At 35.5% G+C, this 23,068-nt stretch overlaps 4 protein-coding genes across 5 annotated transcripts; 2 read left to right on the forward strand and 2 right to left on the reverse strand.

The window, feature by feature from the left end:
* Nucleotides 1–989: 989 nt before the first annotated feature.
* Nucleotides 990–5,326, reverse strand: LOC7482823 (E3 ubiquitin-protein ligase ORTHRUS 2). 2 transcript variants are annotated; one of them, XM_024602748.2, is made up of 9 exons: nucleotides 4,793–5,321; nucleotides 3,481–4,013; nucleotides 3,029–3,154; nucleotides 2,238–2,337; nucleotides 2,078–2,139; nucleotides 1,894–1,996; nucleotides 1,656–1,803; nucleotides 1,316–1,530; nucleotides 990–1,189 (listed from the first exon to the last, which is right to left on the reverse strand). In XM_024602748.2, exons 1-9 carry the CDS (start codon nucleotides 5,231–5,233, stop codon nucleotides 1,151–1,153), a joined length of 1,767 nt encoding a protein of 588 aa, XP_024458516.2. In that variant the 5' UTR covers nucleotides 5,234–5,321; the 3' UTR covers nucleotides 990–1,150. The 2 variants fall into 2 exon arrangements, 1 of the variants encoding a protein (XP_024458516.2); XR_008058505.1 differs by lacking the exon at nucleotides 990–1,189 and having other exon boundaries at nucleotides 1,381–1,530; nucleotides 1,656–1,800; nucleotides 1,890–1,996; nucleotides 4,793–5,326.
* A 6,547-nt stretch (nucleotides 5,327–11,873) lies between these two features.
* Nucleotides 11,874–16,515, forward strand: LOC7491435 (glycine--tRNA ligase, mitochondrial 1). The gene is made up of 9 exons (XM_002297842.4): nucleotides 11,874–12,456; nucleotides 12,719–13,101; nucleotides 13,262–13,379; nucleotides 13,627–13,821; nucleotides 13,905–14,129; nucleotides 14,464–14,523; nucleotides 14,654–14,734; nucleotides 14,817–15,222; nucleotides 15,961–16,515. Exons 1-9 carry the CDS (start codon nucleotides 12,085–12,087, stop codon nucleotides 16,191–16,193), a joined length of 2,073 nt encoding a protein of 690 aa, XP_002297878.3. The 5' UTR covers nucleotides 11,874–12,084; the 3' UTR covers nucleotides 16,194–16,515.
* Nucleotides 16,516–16,882: 367 nt separating this feature from the next.
* Nucleotides 16,883–19,296, forward strand: LOC7482824 (cytochrome b-c1 complex subunit Rieske-4, mitochondrial). Its single transcript, XM_002297843.4, has 2 exons — nucleotides 16,883–17,314; nucleotides 18,358–19,296. Exons 1-2 carry the CDS (start codon nucleotides 17,131–17,133, stop codon nucleotides 18,999–19,001), a joined length of 828 nt encoding a protein of 275 aa, XP_002297879.2. The 5' UTR covers nucleotides 16,883–17,130; the 3' UTR covers nucleotides 19,002–19,296.
* A 540-nt stretch (nucleotides 19,297–19,836) lies between these two features.
* On the reverse strand, nucleotides 19,837–22,657 carry LOC7482825 (uncharacterized). The gene is made up of 6 exons (XM_002299319.4): nucleotides 22,397–22,657; nucleotides 21,652–21,910; nucleotides 21,420–21,456; nucleotides 20,947–21,052; nucleotides 20,602–20,712; nucleotides 19,837–20,171 (listed from the first exon to the last, which is right to left on the reverse strand). The coding sequence occupies exons 1-6, from the start codon at nucleotides 22,532–22,534 to the stop codon at nucleotides 20,055–20,057; spliced, it is 768 nt and encodes a 255-aa protein (XP_002299355.2). The 5' UTR covers nucleotides 22,535–22,657; the 3' UTR covers nucleotides 19,837–20,054.
* Nucleotides 22,658–23,068: the final 411 nt, after the last annotated feature.

Below are 23,068 nucleotides of genomic sequence, written 5' to 3' on the forward strand. Positions count from 1 at the left end.
AAGAAACTGGTAAATAAAATTCACTTTTTGATTTAAAAAAAATAAATTTTAGATAGAGAAAAGAGTTTTTTCGGTTTAAAAGATTGTAAAATCTCTCATGAAGGATCCAAAAACTGAAGTGATATATATGTACACACACTTTAATTTAGATAATATTACTAGAAAATTCTTTCGAATACTCACAAAAGACATGCAATGTCTGGGCCAAGAAATCTAATGGCGTAAAAAACATTAGTAATTTGAATAAGCTCAAGAATATATTAACAAGGACAACACCACTAAAGTACAACGATGAAATTCACTGAAGGGTGGCGCTATTGGCAAGCCCTTCGTGCCTCCTGAGTACCGAGTACTGACACCGCCTCTGTCAATTTCTAGAATAATCCTCCACTCCTAAAACTTGTAAAAGAAGTCTGATGTATTTGCGATAGTGCCCATCACCTTCGGCATTGCCCGTCCTTACCAACGTAAATTCCAATAATGGCAGATGCGAGAACACAGTTACCTCACAAGCTCAATTACCCAGCAAGGGGCAATCATCTTTTGCAAACCCTAATTGTGGGGGCATGGTAGGGGATGATGACATTATCGTAAACATGCATAGAGGATCCCATGATAATTTTGGGAATGAAAGGGACAACGCTGTACCATGCCCAATAGACACAAAGGGGTGAGCACCACCATTCACTAAATAATATAAGTTCGGGGGGTCGTCATTGTCATTAAACCCCATACATATAAACAAAAGCTCTGTAACAATACAAAGATTTGTAACAACAGAAGACACAATTACACGCCCACGGCAGCTTTCATCTCTGCTCTCTCTTGCTTCTGGTCTGAGTTCCAGGCTTCAGCATCCTTTATTGACTGGCTCCATCAATAGTAGTTAATACTTCTTGCTCCTTCCCTGGACTCCCTGTCTGTGGTAGTTCCATATTGTCATCACCATCGGTTTCTTTTCTATGCCTCTATGCCTTTTGGGAATCATCCTTTGGCTCTTCGGCAATTGGGTCATTGACTGCATCAGAAACCAGGTCTGGTTGCTCAATAGCATTATCAATTTCTTCACTACAACCTTCTGAATTTTCGTCCATCTTTTCCTCCTCCGCTTGCCGTTGTAGTGATTCTATTACACCCATCAACTCCCGGTTCACCTACCAAGAAAATTTACAAAGTTCTCAAAAGGAAACTTTGTATCTCCCGCTAATACTATTAGAAAACAATTTTGACAAATGATGCAAAACAAAGGATCCCACAGTTTTGGCACAGGAATGCTGTTCCATGTTAAAATGCATGTGATTGATGCATGTGTTACCTGTGGGTTCTGAAGAAAGTCAGCTATGTCAATGATACAAGATGGACATTTCATAACATTCTTTTGCACTCTTAGTGTCCGTCTGCCCTGACCTCTCTGCCTAGTGAAACTTTGGCCAGCAAAGGCACCCTCTAGACATGCTTTGCAGAAATTATGCGCGCATGGAGTAGTAATTGGATACACCATCACCTTCCGACAGATTTGACAACTAAACTCTGCTTGATGAATAACCCAGAAGCAAAAGAATTTCCATTAATCCATTGGTATTGGTCACAAATCATGGTCAAAAGGCATTTCACAAATTAAAGGCTTCAAGTTGGATTTGATTAGGTAACCACACCTTTCAAAAGTTTTTCTCTCACCGATACATTCTGCCTTTGCCGCTTAATTGTCCTCATCACTTTGCTATCTTCTGGATCTCCACTATCAGCAACTCTTTTTTTACTGACTGGCGGAGGCTTTTTCCACATCCAGCAACTTTTTTCCTCCTGAAAAGCAAAAGTTTATATCTTGAGACATTTTAAAATGGATTAGCTCACTGCTACAATGGCCCATTGAAGTAAAAGAGTTGAACTCACATCATAGTCCCAGGATGGGGACCCCTTCCTTTCAGTTATATCAATTGCATTCTTTAGCTCCTTGATGACAGGAAGGGCCCTTGGACGGTCCCCTTGAACATCACTGCAATTTGATTTTCATCGAGCAAAGTCAGAGAGAGGGGAGGGGGGGGGGGTGTGGAGGAGGAAAGGAGGCAGAACATACCTGGTCCATGGGGCAGGCTCATTGTCACATCTGACAAAAAGATACCTACAAACTTTAAAGCCCTACAATGAAAAAGGAGATAGTAAGTAAACACATTTATCAAGTACAAAAGCCAATAAGTTCCCTTAAATGCATTTGAAGATTGTAATTGGGAATTTACCTGTATTCCATTCTTACGCCAACACTTTTCGATTCTATAAACCCCATCATATCGTACACCTGTTTCTGGGGCATAAGATGATCGCTTCTCTTTGTGAGACCTGATAGCAAACAGAGAAAGTTCACATTGACATTCAAATAAAAAAATTAATTAAAAACATCCATTCTCAGATAACCTACACAATTCATGACTGAAAAAAGAAAATTTATCAAAGCATAAAGTAGGGCATCACGTAGCAAAGACCAATTAGTACACACTGTCCTGGAAGGGCTGTGAGGGCTACATGTGGAGACCAAACAGACAATACTACCAGATATTACCTATAATAATGACATATTTTAACAAAATGAAAGTTTCTCATGTCATGTGGTAGGGTGCGGTGCTCAATACCAATTAAGAAATATGCAACTCCACAACACAACCACTATTAATTCCTTGATTTATGATGATAAAAAAAGAAAGTAAACAGCAGCACCAGCTGAACTCTAAGACACCTTTTGGCATTAGGAAAAAAATGCATTTGAAGATTAAAGGCTGCACAAGAAAAAAAACTGATTTCCTACATTCAACTGCAGAGTATCTCTCTCGAATTAGAACACTCGTTAATTACGTACAAGTGTATTGATCTCACATTGAAATGTGAACCTTTTCCCGCACCCATACAGGCTTTATATTTTTAGAAAGCCCTTGACACAACTTAAATAAACAATAGAAAATATAAGGTCACATCAAAGGTGCCAAGGCGCAATCCACACTAATAGATCATCGCATCACTTATTAGTGCAACTCACCTAACGACTCTTACAGGATAGCCCTTTAGGCAGCTTACTCGTAAGGCCTCATTCATCTTGTCAAACTTTTGATCAAAAGATTGATCCTTGTTTGTACGTTTATTGCCGCTCAGGTCCCTTCCTCCACTGCCAACCACAAATTAAAAGGTTAAAACGATCTATTTTGAAAATGAAGAAAAAAAATCAAGCAACCACTCAATTTGACATTATTCATACTATGCCCAACAACTTCAACTCATATCAGTGCTTTAGCATGCCAAATACAACAGGCCACCACAATGCATTCCTTCATGTCACACTTTAAGTACATTAGTTGAGTATTTATAGCTAGATCAACCCAAATCAAAAAACTTACACAGTCTAACATTTTTGTTAAACAAAAATACTCATGACTAGTGAAAAGGACATGATAAAGAACACTAATGCAAAGATACACACATAAGACAGCATACCTCCCAGTGTAAAGGAACCATTCACCATGATCCTCGTCGTCTAAATAACCTCCAGAGAGAGCCACTGATTGTGAACCATGAGTAGACTGACCAGCAATTCCTGCAACATGGGGGAGATGGGCACCCCATTGCCTACATGCCAGCCTATCCTCCCATATCTCTCCCACCAAAACACCCATATTTCTTTCTGGGTCGTTCTCAGCAGGAATTGGACCAAAGTGATCAGGAGGAACTGTGACAAAGATCTTCCCGCTACAAGCATTAGCCTTGCCAGCTCTCTTAGCACGCTCCGTTGTGTATGCTTTGTCCGGCCTGTTTTGGTTCTGGACAAAATGATATACCTTTGGAGCCCCCCCAGCATTGCTGGATCTTGACATCCTTGCCATACGTATGGCAATAACAAGTGTGGAATTGATGCGAGGTTGGCTTGCCATCTTGGGTGGGATTTGTACACGGCAATATGCACAAGTACGTTTGCCTTGTCCAATCCATCTCTGGAAGCACTTCAGGCAAAAGTTATGACCACATGGTGTCTGAAACAAGAGAAGAAATAAAAGAAATCATAAACATTTGTCAAAAACCAATTAGCAAAATCTTGCTTTATTCACAGTCTTGTATTAGTTGGCACGTTGAGTTATATGACGTTTACTCCAATACATGCTATATAGTTTCCCCATCAGTAAACTAACAATGGATGAAATAAGGGAAAGCGACATGAATAAAAAAACTGAATTAAATAATAACTGCAGAAATTCAATAAAAGGATGAGGCATTAAGAATCTAGGCATGTTAAAAAGCATGTTAGATCATCTAAACCAATATACGAATTCAGATTTTCCCATAAAAACAACATAAACTCCATAGTTAGTCAAATGCCACTTCAAATCCACAGAAATAAGAGTCGGTGATTAATCTCTAGAGACTATTCACCGCAAGTGACCTTAATGCAGAGAAAGTCCAAAAATAAAGTCAAAGCTACAGATAGTGAGATGATCATAGCAATCTTTTTTCAGTATTTGGTCGCACCTGTAAACGACTCTTTTTTCACCTTTTAACCCCCCAAAAAGGTAAAGACTTTATTTCAATAACACAAACAGCAGCATCCAAGGACACCACCTTCAACTTTTCAAAAAAAAACCCTCGAAACCTTTACTACTAAAACAGGCCAGACAAAATACACAGTTCCGAGCAATTTTTTTCTAGATCAATTTATTTTTTAAAAGAAAACTAAAATTAGTTCAAAAAAAGAACGCGTCTATAAAAATAAAATTCAAGTTGCGCAATAATAAGATTGTGAATAGATCTCACATACCGTAACAGGTCTATCCAGCATTTGCATACAGAAAGAGCAAGTTAACTCCTTGTCAAGTATATCAAGCACATCGTTCTTCTCTTTCTTTTCATCTCCGTCCGATGGCGACGGACCTGCGGTGGCTCCACTCAAAAGCTTCTGCCGTTTCTTTGCCTTCTCCTGTTCGGTCAAGGACTTATCGTCCTCGATCTTCCGAATCGAGGCGATGAGTTCTCCGGCCTCCTCCGATCGTCCGGCGGCGACAGCGGAAGTGGAAGGCGGATTTATCATGGAGCAGTCAGGGCACTCCCATTGGAGCGTATCTGCTAACTCCTGAGGTGGATAGACGAGACACGTGGCGTGCCAGGGGGTGGCACATGTTTTGCAATTGAGGGTTTCTTCATTTGGTGGCTTGTTTTTGCAGGCCATGCAAATGCCCGCTCCGTCGCATGGTAGTTCCATTTTGTTCAAAAGCAACGGCGTCGTAACTGTCTGGTATTTTTTTTCCCTGGATTTTAATACTGTTGACTTTCGAAAGGAAGTGGTTGGGTGGGTATTTATAGGTAAAAAGGTGGGGTCCAATTGGGGAGAGAGAGGTGGGGGGCTCTTGCTTTTGGATTTTGGATTTTCGTGGATTTGTTGTGTTGATTCTTGGGGATTGTGTTTTGAATTTTGGACTTTCCTTTTTTGCTTTTATTTTTCCCGCTCATCAGGATACCCTTCCATATATAGCTAACACGGATAGCAAATACTGTAAGGAAATTTACAACCACGATGATGGAACTTTTTTACAATGAATATGTTTTATTTGTTTATATATTTTAAAAGTATTTTTTAAAAAACAAATTTTACTTTAAATTAATTTTTTTTGGTGTTTTCAGATCATTTTGATATGCTAATATCAAAAATAATTTTTAAAAAATAAAAAAACATCATTTTAATGTATTTTCAAGTGAAAAATATTTTGAAAAGCAACCACAATCACATTCTCAAACAAACTCTAAAGTTTATTCTAGTCCGAACAAAAATCATGTTTACATCATTGACCAACGTAAATGGTCCGCTCATTTCTTGGCTTGATTTATGCACCGTTTGTTTATGTGTTTGAAGTGTATTTTGATGAATTTTAAAAATATATTTAACTTGAAATAATATATAGTGTTTTTAATGATTTTGTTGTGCTTATATTAAAATATAAAAAAATTATTTTAATTTATTTTTAATAAAAATATATTTTAAAAAAATATCATGTATCACAATACAAAATACGTGCAAGTAAATGAAGTTTTTTAAAATAACTGTTGTGATGATTGTAAAAATTTCAATTTCGTTATTTATAGTTGGATTTGCCATTGCCTAAAAGTTTTCAAGATGACAATTGTGAAAATTAAAAATCCCTTATTTATGATCAGATATTTTTCCAAATCACCATTGTCATGGTTGTGAAATCTTTTTTTTAGAAAAAAAAAACTGTTATTTACAAGCTGCATATTTTTCGCAGTCTGAAAGCTTTTCAAAATGATTGTTATGATGTTTGTGAGATTTTTAAAATCCATTATTTATGACTGGGATTTTTTCGTTGCATCGCAATCTTCAAAATGATAACTGTGACAGGCGTGAAAATTTTAAAATTCATTATTTATGGTTAGATGTTTTTTTCATTGCCTCAAAGTTTTTCAAGACAATTATTATTGACAACCACGCATGCTACGATTATAGTATTAAAAGCAAGATTTTGGAAAAAATTGTTGTTGATAGTTGAATATTCACTCATCTTAAATTGACTACATTTGGGAAGAAAGCAGGTAAAGAACCTTCTGGCCGGTTAGGTTAGGAAAAGCAGGTAACCGTCATCGGGGTTTGTTCGTGAAAGTCAGTTTTGAAAGCCAAACCCAACAGCTTTGGGAAGAAAATTTGGATCCGGCTGCTCAGCAAAATAAGCTATATACATAGATTTATTGCATTGTGAATCACGTTGTACATATAAAGTGTCTGTATTATAGACCACACTATAGCACCATGGGAGGGCATTGTATTTTTTGTGTTTTCTTCCAAGAGCTGTTGGGTCTGGCTAGGCTGCCAGACTCAACGCTATTGGGTCCAGCTGTCCAGCCGAACCCAATACCTAACCAAATCCAATAGCGTTGGGTTCGGCTACTAAGCATGACTCAATAGCTTTTGGAATCAAAAACAGAAAAGACAACACCTCCTGGTACTACAGTGTCATCCACAGTGCAACATTTTATATTTACAGTGTTGTCCATGTTGTAATAAGTATATGTATATAGTACATGCATAATGTTTTCCTCACGTGTTTTTAAATATAATATAATTATTTTCATGTAAATTATATTTAAATTTCCTATAAATCTTCAAATTGACCGCTGTGATGATTGTAAAATTTATTTTTTTATTAGTTATGGTTTGGATATTTTTCCTTCACCTCGGAGTTTTTAAAATGACAACTGTAACGGTTGTAAATTTAAAAATCTATTATTCATGGTTAAATTTCTTTATATTGCCTATAAGTTTTTAAAATGTTCATTGTGATGACTGTGAAATTTAAAAATATGATATTTATGATCGGTTTCTTTTTTGTTCTCACAGTTTTCAAAATATGATTGTTGCGAGGATTATGAATGATTCAAGGTTAATTTATAATGCAGGAAAAAAAGGCAGCAATGTTATCAACATGTTTTCTGGTATCATAATTTTTTCAAGTCCAGGACAAGAAAAATAAAATTTTCATTTAATAATATAAATTAAAAAAATACATGAGATGACAAATCATAAAAAAAATGTTAATGAAAGAGTAGAATGAGAAGTTGACGTTATGTGTATGTAAATATTTGATAATGTGTTATGAGCACCTTTTATTTTTTTTATTTAATTATGTGACAACTAAAAAGGATAGCCAACCTGGTTTACTCCGCTAACTCGTCAATTGTAACATGAGATCAAAATAAAAATAATTAAAAAAATAACTTAAAATTAATCGAGGTTAAATAAATAAATGAAAAAATAACACGAGTTGTCGGTTAACTCGATTAACTTGACTAACCCGTGATAGCCAAGTAGAAACCAAAGGTGTAAAAAACCAGAAAGCTTAAGATCCAATTACCTGATGTCAAATGATGATTTTTTTTTAAAGCATTGAAATAAATCCCAAACAACCAGGATTGAATTAACTAACACGTAACTCGAGATAACCTCATAGAAAGGAAAGCGAAAAAAATTAGAAAGTTCAAGATCTAATATTCAATGTTAAGTGATGAAATTGAAAAAAAAACATTTAAAAAAACAAAGTTAAACTGGGTTAATATTCAAAACTAGTGATTCGGGTTATGAGATCATGATGACTATATAGAATGCAAAAATAAAAGGAACAAATAAAAAAAAATCTCAATCATCAAAAGTTTTAAAAATAGCAATTAGAATGACGAAAACTAAATTTGATATAAAAACTAATGAAAGAAAATAACGAGGGGCTAAACTAAAAAAATAAATTAGAATAAGAAAATGAAACGAGAACCATAATTGGATAAATAAATAAATAAAATAAAATATCAAGTAATGAAATTAAAGGAAATTAAAAGAATGATAAAAAAAAGCAATTAAAAAAATAAGAATCAGATTAAAATAAACAAATGAAATTAAATATCAAAGGAAAAAAATTAAAAAAAAAGCAATAAACAAACGGGCAACATATTCGATATAAAAACTAAATAAAACCAATAAAAATTATGAAATTAAAAAAATTAATAATCTAAGAACCATTTATAACAATTAAAGACCAATAAATAGACAAAGGATGACGATTGAAAAAAAAAAAAATGAAAGGACATCCTGAAGTGGGAGGAAAGAGGGGGAGAAAAAAAAAACTCAATGCTGAAAAAAAGTATGTTTGGGAGTGTAGTTGTGGTTACTTTTAAAAATATTTTTCACTTAAAAATACATCAAAATGATATTTTTTTATTTTTTAAAAATTATTTTTGATATCAGCGCTTCAAAATAATCTGAAAATACAAAAAAAATATTAACCCGAAGTAAAAAAAAATTAAAATTTTTTATTTTTTTTTTAAATATTTTTAAAACATAAAAATAAACAGGAAATACGCGGCTTGAATTTCACTGCACGTGCCCCCATCAATTATGTCACTATTAAACGCTATGACCGACACGACAATTAGAATTTTTTGGCTATTGCAAACTCTCGCATGCACCACTCCTTTTTTTTTTGTTATTTTTATATGTTAAAATCTTAATATGTCCCTAATACAAATAGATTATACAAAAAAAAAACCATAATAAAAATATCAAAATACATATTGACGCATTTTTTAATATTCATGATTTTTTTTTTTTGTAACCCGGGGTGTCCGGGCCAGCTTACGCGCACCGCAATTAATCCCCGGATCCACTGAACACCCTGCAAGCCCAGTAGACAGGTAAGACACCGCGGGGGTGACAGGCGTGCACGCTGAGGCTCGAACTTAGGTGACAAAGACAAGGAAACCTTGCCTCTGCCGCTGGGCTACAAGCTGCGGTGCAATATTCATGATTCTTGATTCCAAGGGTGAGGACTATTCTTTAAAAATGAAATTACTCAAAAGCCCCTCTTAATCTCTTTTTTTTTTTTTGCTTTTTAAGGGCATCTATGTTATTCAACCATGCAAAAAACAAGTTGATAGACCATTGCAACCCCGTTTAATTTTGCAATGACAAATAAATTCTCTATAAAAAACCCATTTTACCCTTTAATACAGGCCATTTGATTTTTCATATTCATATTATAGGATGTATCCTAACCAGTTGTTGAATATTCAATTGCCACACAGACATTCATTAATCCTGGATTCAATATCTTTGATTTACATGGTGAACCGGTCAAATTAAAACTTCTTGCTTGATTGAAATTCTTAAAAGTGCTGACTTCATTGGCCTAGAAATACCTGGTTTTTAAATATTATTTTTTACTCATCCTGGATCGACCATAATTTTAAAATTAATAATTAAGCATCGTTTGATTGTTTATCAAAAATGTTTACATCACTGTATAAATTAACTGGTTACCTCATTTATAGTCTGCGTTGGCGAATTAAAACACCATTATTTATAGGAAAATATTATTTATAAGTAAATTATATTAAAAATATATTTATTTTTGTATTTCAAAAATGTTTTTGAAAAAAATTATTTATTATTTATTTATTTTATTTTAAATTAATTTTTTAATATTTTCATATGTGTACTAATATAAAAAATAATTTTTAAAAAATAAAATAAAAATTTATTTTAATTAATTAAAAAATTATATTTTAAAAAATAACTATTACAATGATATAAACACCCTCTTAAATTGCCTAAAAGTTCTCAGAATGGCCATTTTGACGATTGTGGAATTTATCTATTATTTATGGTTGAATATTAACGGGTAAAAACAAATATCAACCTAACTTCTGGTCATATCATAGACATGTAATTAACAACCCTTTCTAGAAAATGTTTGAGAGTGTGTAAATTATTATTTTTTAAAATATTTTTTATTTAAAAATATATTAAAATAATATATATTTTTAAAAAATTACAGGCTGACCTAAACCGGCGTAACCAATGCAATCCACGTTGCGAGCATCACCTTACCCTTTAAAGCAAGCCACCCATGGCCCTATCATGACCCCTATATTATTTCTCGATGCAAGTGTCATAGTTTGCCGTCATCAACATAGGCATCTGCCTCTACCTTACACGTCACGAGTTAACTTTACGGTGATAAAATATTTTTTAAAATATATTTTATTTAAAAATATATTAAAATATTATTTATTTTATTTTTTAAAAATTATTTTTAATATCAATACATTAAAATAATCTAAAAATATAAAAAATATTAATTTAAAAAATATATATATAAAATATAAACTTTTTAAAAAATATTTTTTAAATACAAAAACAAATAGCCTGACTAAAAGAAATAAAGCAAATGGCTTACTTAAGATAACACCATGCATTACTTTTCCTTTACCTGCTCCACGCGCACTTATTCTATTCTTATTGCTCTTGCTAACTTAAACATGAGATGATCTCTTGTACCGTTCTGTAGCTTATTTTGCATTAAAGCTCATGCCCAGTGATCCAGACACTTCTCTAGCCCAAGATCGTGGCCGTGAAAAATTGGAAAGTTAAAAAATTTATGATGTATGGCTGGGTAGTTTTATATTTTCCATAGACTTTTTTTAAGATAGTTATTATTAGCTGGCCCGGTCGTTTTTTTGCTAACATAAAAAATTAATGTCTATGTCTAGGTGATGATAACTCGTTTGAACTAAGTTAATTTAATTTGCATGTAATTTATAATATAAGATTGGAATAATTTTATAGAAAAATAAAAAAAGTTTATAAAGCTTAAAATCCAATAATCTAATATTAAAAAATAAAATTAAATAAAATTAATTTTTTAAAAAATAACACCGAAACAAAAACCCATAATTAACTCGGATTAACTTTTCTAATTTATTTTCTGAAATCTTAGATCATGATAAAAAAAGTAAATTTAAAAAACAAACCTTTTATTACCGTATTCCTCGAGGCATTCTCATTCCATATTCCTATAGGATTGTGAAATCCATTTTGCTCATGGTTCTCTCCAGCAATAATAATTGATTTACATTGAAATAAGTTTTAATCCTTTGTTATATTACTCCCTTGTCTACCTTCCTTCTGTTTTCTGTTTTCTGTTTTCTGTTTCTGCATGAATAAGAATAACTAATAAAAACTACGTGGTTGTGTTTTTGTTCATAGTTTTTTTTGTCTTGGTAGCCTCCTAAGTTTTCATATAACAATTTAAACAGTGTTTGGGTAACATACGTTATGTTTTGAGAATTGATTAAATTTCCCATCCACTAAAAACCTTTTCGGTTCGTTCGTCAGGCCTGGGCTTTGGAGAACACACACCTTTAAAGTCCAACCACGTGTAAAATTGCACCCAGTCCATTAACAGAATCGAAATAGGTTTGCATCAACCAGCATACCAAACACCCCGCTTTAGGAAACCACTGCTAACCAATAAAATATCCCTGTAAAGTGTAAACCCTAGTGAGAAAATTGTGTAAAAAAAAAAAACCAGTGACAAAAAAAAAAAAAACTCACTAAAACAAGAATCTCACTCTCGGTCTCTCGCTATCTCGTGTGCGCATTCTCATTTCGCTGGTTTCCTCATCAACTTCCACTGGCCACCATTTACTCTCTCTCGCCGCCCACACCCCAAAATATCCCCATCCTCAAACCTAACCCACCACAAACCTCCAGCAACCATGGCCGCCTCCGAGTATTCCCTCCGCCGCGCTCTCGTCGAGAAACAATCCTCAATCGAATCTCAAGGAAACGCTGTCCGTGCACTCAAAGCCTCTAATGCTGTAAAGGCTGATGTCGATGAGGCAATTGAAAAACTGAACGCCTTGAAATTAGAGAAGTCTTCGATTGAGAAACAACTTCAAGCCGCCGTTAGTGGTAATCCTGATGGTTCTGTTAATAAGGAAGCATTCCGTCAAGCTGTGGTTAATACACTTGAACGGAGGTTGTTTTTTATCCCTTCTTTTAAGATTTATCGTGGTGTTGCTGGGCTTTATGATTATGGTCCTCCTGGTTGCGCCGTCAAGTCCAATGTTCTTGCCTTTTGGCGCCAGGTAAAGATGATTGATCACTTTCTCACTTTTTTACTTTGATTGTTGAAAACTGAATCAATCAATGTTGAATTTAAATTATAGCAAAGAATTGCAATGCAATTAATTACGTTCAGAAGGTCAAATTTTTTAATTGATTTATACTTTACCTTTTCAAGCGAAGAAAAAACTACCCAACTGTATTGAAAGTCTAAGGAATTAGAATATTTGGCAGTCCTGTTGCATATTTGTGTACTAATTAGGAAATTTATTGATGTTTTGGCAGCATTTCGTTCTCGAGGAGAATATGTTGGAGGTTGACTGCCCATGTGTGACGCCCGAGGTTGTTCTCAAAGCATCTGGTCATGTGGATAAATTCACGGACCTTATGGTTAAGGATGAGAAAACTGGGACTTGCTATCGGGCGGACCACTTGCTTAAGGACTTCTGTAACGAGAAGATTCAGAAAGATCTTAGCATAAGTGCAGAGAAGGCTGCAGAATTGAAACATGTACTTGCTGTCCTGGATGATCTCTCTGCTGAAGAGCTGGGTGCGAAAATCAAGGAGTATGGTATTACAGCTCCAGACACAAAGAATCCACTTTCTGATCCTTATCCATTCAACCTGATGTTTCAAACATCAATCGGTCCTTCTGGTTTGAGCCCTGGGTGAGTGTTTTACAATAAATTTGATTTCTTTTATGTAATTTCTATAACAATGATGTGCTGAATCTGCGTTTTGAGTTTGCAGTATTTCAGTATATATGCAACATTGTATTTCCCCACCTAGGTACTGAAACAATCTCCCATTTTTTTTATTTATGTAAAGGTATATGCGCCCTGAAACAGCTCAGGGCATATTTGTTAACTTTAAGGACTTGTACTATTACAATGGGAACAAGCTACCCTTTGCTGCTGCTCAAATTGGCCAGGCTTTCAGAAATGAGGTTTTAATTCTTTTCTTAGTCTTAGAGAATGCACACACAAGTTATTTTTGCAGTGCTTTTTTTAAATGCCAATAGTTATTCTGTTTTTAGCTACAATATTTCATTATATAGCCTTGTGTTTGTCGCAATTGTTTGTTCCACTGATATTGACGACATTGAAAGTCGTCTTATGGTTTTGCATGCTTTCTTGGCTGTTATGATGTTTTTTCCCTCACAGATCTGACTATATGCTCTCTCTCACTTATAGATTTCTCCCCGCCAAGGTCTTTTAAGAGTTCGTGAATTCACATTAGCAGAGATTGAGCACTTTGTTGATCCTGAGGACAAATCTCACCCAAAATACTCTGAAGTTGCAGATCTTGAATTTTTGATGTTCCCAAGAGAACAACAAGTCTCTGGCCAATCTGCAAAGAAAATTCGCCTTGGTGAAGCTGTTTCTAAGGTTAATATGGTGGTAATTTTCAATTATCATTCTGTCTTCTGCATTACCCTCTTTGTCATGATGCTACCATGTGTTTCATCTAGGGAATTGTCAACAATGAAACTCTTGGCTATTTCATTGGGAGAGTGTATCTTTTTCTAACTCATCTTGGTATAGACAAAGACCGATTGCGATTCCGGCAACATCTTGCAAATGAAATGGCCCACTATGCTGCAGACTGTTGGGATGCTGAGATTGAGTCTTCATATGGTTGGATTGAATGTGTTGGTATTGCAGATAGATCTGCATATGACTTGCGTGCTCACACGGTGAGAATCTCTTTTATATATGCATGTCTAAATTTGACAGATGCAGTGCTTAACAGTAGGCACATAGGTGGATGTGAATTCTCTCATTCATGTCTTTATCTTATAATCCTGCTAGGGAAGAATTCCGAGGGTGAGTTCATTTTAGCCCTGATCATGTCACTAGTATGTGCTATTGTCATCTTTAACTCAGCATGCATCATATATGAAACTGTATCTGCTTATGCTATGAAGTGACAGAACAAGTACAGCAAGGAAGTGCTAAGAATTTATCTGCTTTAATTTTTTTAAACTAGAAATAGCAAACACATGGGAGCTTTTTTTGTTTCTTTAACAGGACAAAAGTGGAGTTCCTCTTGTGGCCCATGAAAAATTTTCAGAACCTAAGGAAGTGGAGGTAATCACACTCACTGTCATCATTCTATGTTCTTTTTCAAATTTTTGTATTGCACTAAATTTAAGTCCTTATATTTCTACTGTTCATGGTGGACTCCTGCTATATCTAACCTTTAATGTTCTGGTTTCAGAAATTGGTTATAGCACCAGTGAAGAAAGAGCTGGGGCTTTCTTTCAAGGGCAACCAAAAAAAAGTGGTTGAAGCTTTGGAGGTAAAGCTGAAATTTCTCAGTGGACATAAATATCATAAAACTATTTGTGCCTGTTCTAGGTGTGATTTCCCCCCTTTTTTAGGCAATGAATGAAAAGGAAGCTTTGGACATGAAGTCCTCTCTGGAAACCAAAGGGGAGGTAGAATTTTATGTCTGCACTCTTGGGGAAAATGTGACAATTAAAAAGAGCATGGTATCAATTTCAAAGGAGAAGAAGAAGGAACACCAGAGAACTTTCACACCATCAGTAATTGAGCCATCTTTTGGCATTGGCCGTATAATCTACTGTCTCTATGAACACTCTTTCTACATGAGGTCCAGTAAAGCCGGGGATGAGCAGCAGAATGTTTTCCGTTTCCCTCCTCTTGTGGCACCTATAAAGTGCACTGTTTTTCCTCTCGTCCAGAATCAGCAGTATGAGGATGTTGCCAAAATCATTTCTAAGTCATTGACTGCTGCTGGAATCTCTCATAAGATTGATATTACAGGTGAGTGTAGATAAATCATCTTGTTGTTCAGTTGTAGGCATTTTCGCTCGTTTACTAAGAAATATGTGTGGCTTGTAATCATTGACATGTGATTTAAGTTTAGGCATGTTTTGATGAATGTTTGTGTATATGCTTGGGTTCGTGCATTTTATCTGAAAAATTAAAAGAAGGTTTGAAGTGTGCCTGTTTTGAACTTTCTAAATAAGGAGGGGAAATTTATATAAAAAAGGAAAAAAGACCACCAACATTTATTTATGATGCCCGTGAAAGGCAAATTTCTTGTCGTTGCCAAGAGTTACAAATAAATACTACATTATTAAATGAAGGCTTGCAAATATTTTTAGATTGGATAAATTTCCATGCCATGCAGAGACTTTGAGCCTCAGTGATATGATATATCTTCTTGCTCTTTAATTGCAAATAACGGCTTTGAGTTTATTTGTGGTTTGTCTTGTATGTTCTGAGGGCAAATATTGAGAATAATCTAAAACGGTTTGTAATGATACTAAAATTTCAGGGTGCTTATGTGCATCTTCTTATATATAGGCGTTTTAATCCCATCTTGTTCTCTGAAGTGTTTGAACCCTTGGTACCCCCCCTCCCCCATGTTGCTCTTGGACACGTTTTTCTCTACATGGAGCATCATTTCCGTTCTTAATTGCATTAAGGAGATTGCTTAAATTTCCGCACTGCATGACTTTGCTCTTTTTAATTGGTTGTGTGAATGCTGTTTCATAGGCACCTCAATTGGTAAACGATATGCAAGAACAGATGAACTGGGTGTCCCCTTTGCAATAACTGTTGATTCAACATCCTCAGTGACAATCAGAGAGAGGGATAGCAAGGATCAAATCCGTGTTAATGTGGAAGAAGCAGCATCAGTTGTGAAGTCGGTAACTGATGGACACACGACGTGGGCCGATGCGTGGGCAAATTTCCCCCACCACTCCTCTGGATCTGTAGAGGATTAGAGCTTGCGTGACAGTGGCCCTAATGTGTTAGGCATACGACAATGCCTTGGATTTTGGCTAGTTTCCCCCACCACTCCTCTCTTACACTACACAATACTGTAATGTCTTGCCCGTCAAATCTGACAATTATCTCTGACAAAACTGATGAATTACAGAAAAATCTACCTGTGATTTGTAAACTGAATCTCTTTATCTATTATAGACTTCTATCTGTCATTCGGTTCTTAGGACCAATAAACTGAGCTGAGCCTGGCAGGTTCATTCCTTTTGGTATTCAATTTCAGAGACTATACTCGTAATAAAATCAAAGCTCCATCGTCCAGATTCCCATAGCTTCAGCTGAACATAAATTTTATGCATGGAAAATATAATTCACGAGTTTTGATTTTGGAATTGGTGGTAGATTTAGCGCGTTTCCATTGATCATGGGAGGCAGCGTTAGATTGAAGTTCGTCTCTGAAGATAGATGGAGTCAGGTTTTTTTTGTGTGTGTGGTCTGTTTGCTCCATCCTTACGAATGATATATTTAATGAAATAATCGAAATATATGATTTATTTTCCATGTTGGGCTTTAGGTAATATTGGGGATATAAAATTGGATAAAGGGGAAGAGAACTAGTAAAAAAAGTAAGAATTCCCGTGATTATTGGAGAAATAAAAAAGCATGCGTAAAGAGAGCCAGGCAACGACGTCGTTTAAACGAAATAAGAAAAAAAATGGGAGGGTTGGATGCGAACCCTTCTAGTTTAGGCCATAGACGACTCCTCACTGTAGCTGTTAATTAATATTTGCCAAAAAAAATTGAAAGTAAAGGAAAAACAAAAAAACAAATCCAACCGATCTCTCTCTCTATCTCTCGGTTTCTAGACTGTAGAGAAAAGTACACGCTGCCCTAAGGGTAAAAGCAAAGAGGAAGAGAAGAATATTTAGGAAGAAGATGTTGAGAGTAGCAGGGAGGAGGCTCTCATCTTTACCATGGAGGTCCTCGCAGTCGCCGACAACCTCCGCCTTCGTCTCTCGAAACACTGCTTTCGTCAGCGATGATGGTCGTGATTCTGCTGCCTCTTCCAGACCCATCCTCTCCCCTTATCAATTCTCCTTCCCTCCAGATCTAATCAGAGGTCACCTCTTTCTTTCCTCAGATTTAGGCCTCGCCTCTTTTTTTTTTTAATTCCACGCGCTTTATATATATATATATATAAATTCGATATCTGGGTTTAGGAGATTTTTATATTGAAAGAATGAATATCGATTGCCGCAAACAACTTTGAAAGTTTTTTTTTTCGTGTGTTACGATGTGTGCTTGATTGTTTGATGTCCCATTTCTTCGCAAGCAGATTTAGGGTTTCGTGTTTGCTACAGCTTGTGAATTGAATGAAAAATCTTTCATGGATTTGTCATGAGTTTTTATATTTTTGTTTTATTTTTTTTTCGGATTTTTTTCAGAATTTTATCAACAATTATTTGTTCAAATCTTCATTATTTTGAAGTTTTGAGCTTTACTTTTGTTTTCAGTGCCAATCTTTTGTTACTGTTATATTAAATTAAGCATATTCTCAAAGTTCAAGCTGAATTGAATAGCTTAAGTTCTCGGTTGGAAGGAGGCGTGTGCTTCCACTTGCTATGTTTGCTCTTATTATCATTATTGTATCTGTAATTCTTAGTAGCCAGCAACTGCGGTTAATTACTACTGATACATTCTTCAGTTGCGGTGAATGTTTTGGTAGCTTTAATGAAGTACAATCAGATATATATATATATATTATGGGAGCTATTATGTCAATGATCCGTGGTGTTCTTGTTATTCTCATAAGACAGCAATGGAATGGTAGGCCAGGTATCTGTATCTCCGTGTTGTGTGTGTAAGCACTCACTGCTACTAATAATGGATAAGATCATAAAAGTTTCATCTAGAGAAGTAGGAATAGGGTATAGGGGTTTTTGGTAGCTGATTGTCACTCAGTTAATGTACCGTGTTTTTTTTTCTCTCCCCATATTCCCTTCCGAGTCATTTCTTCTCAACTAATAGTTTTTGTCAATGGAAAGATCCTGTCCTCTTTGCATCAATGGCAATGTCTTCACAAGCTTGATGTCCTTTGTATATTGTTATTTGTCCAAAATTTGGCTGTGTAATGAATTTGCCAATGGCTGATAATTCTTACAGGGTTTTCTTCTGGAGCCCTTACTTCAGGACATGATATGGGTATCATATCAGATCTCCCGCCTACTGTAGCAGCTGTGAAGAACCCTACCTCAAAGATTGTCTATGACGAGCACAATCATGAGCGTTATCCACCTGGTGACCCCAGCAAACGTGCCTTTGCCTATTTTGTCTTGACAGGTGGCCGGTTTGTGTATGCCTCCTTAATCCGTCTTCTGGTCCTCAAGTTTGTTCTGAGCATGTCTGCTAGCAAAGATGTCCTTGCCATGGCCTCCCTTGAGGTTGATCTCTCTAGCATCGAGCCTGGCTCAACTGTTACAGTGAAGTGGCGTGGAAAGCCAGTTTTCATCAGGAGACGAACCGAAGACGATATTAAGCTAGCTAACAGTGTTGATCTTGCATCCCTTCGTGACCCGCAGGAGGATGCTGCCAGGGTCAAGAATCCAGAATGGCTTGTGGTTGTTGGGGTCTGCACCCACTTGGGGTGCATTCCATTACCTAATGCTGGTGATTTTGGTGGCTGGTTTTGTCCTTGCCATGGATCACACTATGACATCTCTGGCAGGATTCGCAAGGGTCCAGCACCCTATAATTTAGAGGTCCCCACTTACAGTTTCATGGAGGAGAACAAGCTACTTGTTGGATGAGAAATCCTGCAGGAACTCGTTTATGGAGCTCTAGTTTCCCATGGGATGTTATAATAGATATTGTCCTCTACAGCTGCGAAACACTGATATGGCATTTTTGCAAATTTGTTTTGTTCAACTGTTGGCATGTTCACTTAATGCTCTATCAATTCGCATTGTGTATCTTCCGCCTTTAATTGGCGGGGCTATGTTTTTCTGAATAATACACCTGGATATTTTATTGGGTATTTTCAGTGTAGTTGTACTCAGAATTCATTCCACTAAATAATCAGAACTTGGGATGGTTGCTGTCTTACTAGTTGTCAAGATCCCTTCGGGCATGCAATGTTGATCTTTCATTTACATTTTAAAGTGCGATAAGATGACATTGGGAGACTTCTGGACTTGAATCATGCTAGCTGCAGATACTCAAATGCTAGCTCGATTTGAATTGTGCCTGCTGATCATGCATGAAGCATACTGGTCTTGGAGGAATAAACGGGCAGGGTTACAACTGTTCTCAAAACATATTGGCCCAGAGGGGGAATGTGGCTGCCATAAAACTACATGAATTCGGATTCTATTTGGAAATTTGGATGCACAATTTAGTATCTTCATGGCGTACTGCGTGGAGGAAGAACTCGCAATGGATACTAATTAGCGGCTGCTTGTCAATGAACAAGATTTGAACCAGTGGCTCATCTTAAATTCAAGAAAGTTTTATTATATCAAGAGGGTGATGGAGACTTGGTTATGAATGCTTTCTATTCAACATTTAGCTGTTAAATGGATTGAAAAATCATCTGCCAGAATTTCCATTTATTGTGGGAGATTTATATTTTCTTTTCCTGTGATATTGGCCATTCAAGAGTTCACATAGCATTCAATTCAAGGAAAAAAAACAGAGGAGTTCATTTAACATAAAAATAACGAGATAAAGGTATTACTATTGCTCTCGTGTCCAGTTCTCAAATTCACCAAAGAAACAGGTATTGTCGTCTACTTCTCAACGCCTGTGAATTGTAGAGCAGATAACCGGAACTTGGTGTGTAATTTAACCAACAAATCAATTAGCTAGTCGTCTTGGATAGGAACTAATGACAGCTTGCCTCCATATACATCTGGGAGCTGGCTCTCATCAATGTCGCCAAGCAGAGTGGATCTCAGTTTTTTGTTCTCGACAAAGATTATCTGCAAAAAAATTCAGTCACAAGGGGAGGATTAAGGCAAAGAAAAGACGGGCCAAAACTGCCAACCTGCATACGTGGCTTGTCTCCATGCAGTCTAAATCCAAAGTCTGTATACCATAATAATAATAAAAAAAAAATCTAAAGATTCTGGAATTTCTGGCAATTAGACGTTTTGGAAAAATAAATAAACAAAAACAGGAATCATCTTTTCGAGATTCTGTCTGATAAAAAGGTTGATGGTTTCCCTGGGTACGTTTTCGTATACTAACGTTCTTGGCACAATCCAGATCTCTTCATACTCTTCGCTTTTAGATTTGCAGAAGGTTTCAAGAAAATATAAAGCTGGCGGAACTGTTTCCATAATGTTCAGCTGTTGCTGGTCCCATCAAAACGTAGGAAAATGCATATTAGCAAGGAAAGATGTTCCATACCTTCTTTTTGGTTTTGCTGTCAATAAACGGGTAGACAACCTTCCATGCAGTCATAAATATGTAGGGCACATGAACTATGAACAATTTACCTAACCTCTCTGGGAAGCAATCCTGTTAAAAAAACAAAAACAAAAACATTCAGGCTAATGATATGAGCATCTCAGCCAGAGCAATTTTTTTGTACAACTATACCACTGCTGGTGTATCTTACGGTCACCTAAATGCTCATTTTAAGATGCACAAGAGCAAGCGAAGCGAGCTATAATCAGTATGGCTCTTTAGTTTAGTAAATGCAACAAATTAGAAGTAGCTTTTATGGAAATATTGCATGGCGGGACATCAAACCTGCAATATTGATAATGCTGCTAGATATCCACGAATATCACTATTGGTGTATCCCCACCCTTCAAGATCTGCAATGGACACAAACTTTTCCTGTCCAGCTGGCATTCTGTAAAACCCAAGATGTTGCATAAGCTTGATTGGCTTGCTCAAAACCAACGCTGAATAACAAAATTGACCTGGTTCTATGAAACTTGTGAGATTGAGAAGGAATTCTTAGATTGGATTCCATTAGAAATTGTTATTTCTAAAGGTATAGTGCTTGTACACATACCCAGCTATCTTGCTAAAATACATTGTTAGTTTTGTTTTATTAGGACGAGCCAGATAGAATGAGATTGATATGATAACATGTTGGCGTCACTACTACACTGATACTGTAACTCAAATAAATAACCGATGCCCTCTCCTCCAAAGATCATTTTCCAGGATAGCAAAAGTAGCGAAGACGAGAATTTTGTGACTGATAGAATTACCTGGCACATATTCTATCGAGAGTGTAGGCAACAAAACCTGCATGGAAAAGAAATTTCCCATGTTAGTTGAACACGGGTCTACTTTGCCATGTCAGATCTTTAAAAAACAAAAACAAAATTGTTCTCTTATGGTCGATGATAGAGAACAAGGCAATTTTGAAACTATCGGTTCTCATCTGCGTTACCACAGGATTCAAAAATAAAATATGCAGCTTCCAGGTTTACTACATACGCTTGAACTCCTCTAAACTTCCTTTGTAAGGCTTATGTCTGGCACCGAAAACCACAACTATGGGACGGTTCTGCTTATCAATCCCTTGCATAAACAACTTGTTTTGAGCAAGTTCATTTGGAATCTCTGATGAAGATATGAAGCCATTTGGGATAATCGATCGCCTCCAGCTTAGGTACTTTAGGAATAAGGTCGACGCCTTCTCAATGTCTAGTTCTCGAGCACGCAGAAATCTCCGGATCATCAAATCGTCTACTTCCTGAAAATCACAAGAAACACATATAACCCAGAACGCAAGTGGTGTGGATGACTGGACTCAAACACAAATTCAATCAAGGAAAAAAAGTTGAGAATCAAGCCAAAAAACAATTAGTTGCAGCCTTGCTAAAGCTCACACCTTTCTTTTGTGCAATTTGGTAATACTGCAACTCTAAGCCTAATACTGCATTTTGCAGCCGCTGCTCTGATGTTATGTGATTGACATCATATTTTCGAAACAATTTTTATTACTAAGCAATTCAGGTTCTAAGTTAACTATCAGTGTGCGCTGTTCTTCAACTAGTACAAAGATTTAAAGCACACTCAGCATGTAATTTTCACTGATCTAATTTAGAAAACATAAACAAAACAAATGGTACATGATCCAGTACAAGACAGCTATATTATCAATAATTAATCCTCATAAAAACAAAAACCCACTAAGCATATTGCTTCGGAAGAAGAAAAAGAGAAAAAAAGAAGGAACCTTGACAGAGGGATCTTCTCTTTCAACAAAGGCTCTCATGAGACGCACTTTGCGTTGTTCAATCTCATTGATTTCAGTTCCATTCTCTTCCTCTTCTGTTATTATCCCATTTGATTCCTCTATGTTACTGAATTCCATTTTCTAAATTTTGTGTAAAGTCTATGGACTTTATTGTTCATCCATAAATAGAGTGATTGATTTCTCTCTGCTCTTAGAAATTGACTTTAATTCAAGGAGGAGAATAAAATGATTTTAAAATGGTTCGTTTTAAGAGTAAGTTTGAGAGTGGATATACGTTGATTTTTAAAATATTTTTTTTATTTTAAAATATATTAAAATAATATATTTTTTATAATTATTTTTTATTTTTAATATTAATATATATATAAAAATAAATAAAAAATAAATATAATTTTTTAAAAATAAAATTAAAACTTTTTTAAAAAAACTTCTCCAACCACAATTTTAATATAAAAATCTATTTAACATTGTGACAGGGTTATATTTATAGTAATTTTTGTTTATAAATATATCAAGATATTATTTTTTATTTTTTTAAATTTATTTTTAATTCAAAATAATTTGAAAAATAAAAATAATTAAAAAAATTCATTTTTTTTTAAATATAAAAACTAACATACTCTCATACTGATTCAGGCACCGTTAACCAAG

The sequence above is a fragment of the Populus trichocarpa genome, chromosome 1 (assembly GCF_000002775.5).
Source record: "Populus trichocarpa isolate Nisqually-1 chromosome 1, P.trichocarpa_v4.1, whole genome shotgun sequence".
NCBI classification, from domain to species: Eukaryota; Viridiplantae; Streptophyta; class Magnoliopsida; order Malpighiales; family Salicaceae; genus Populus; species Populus trichocarpa.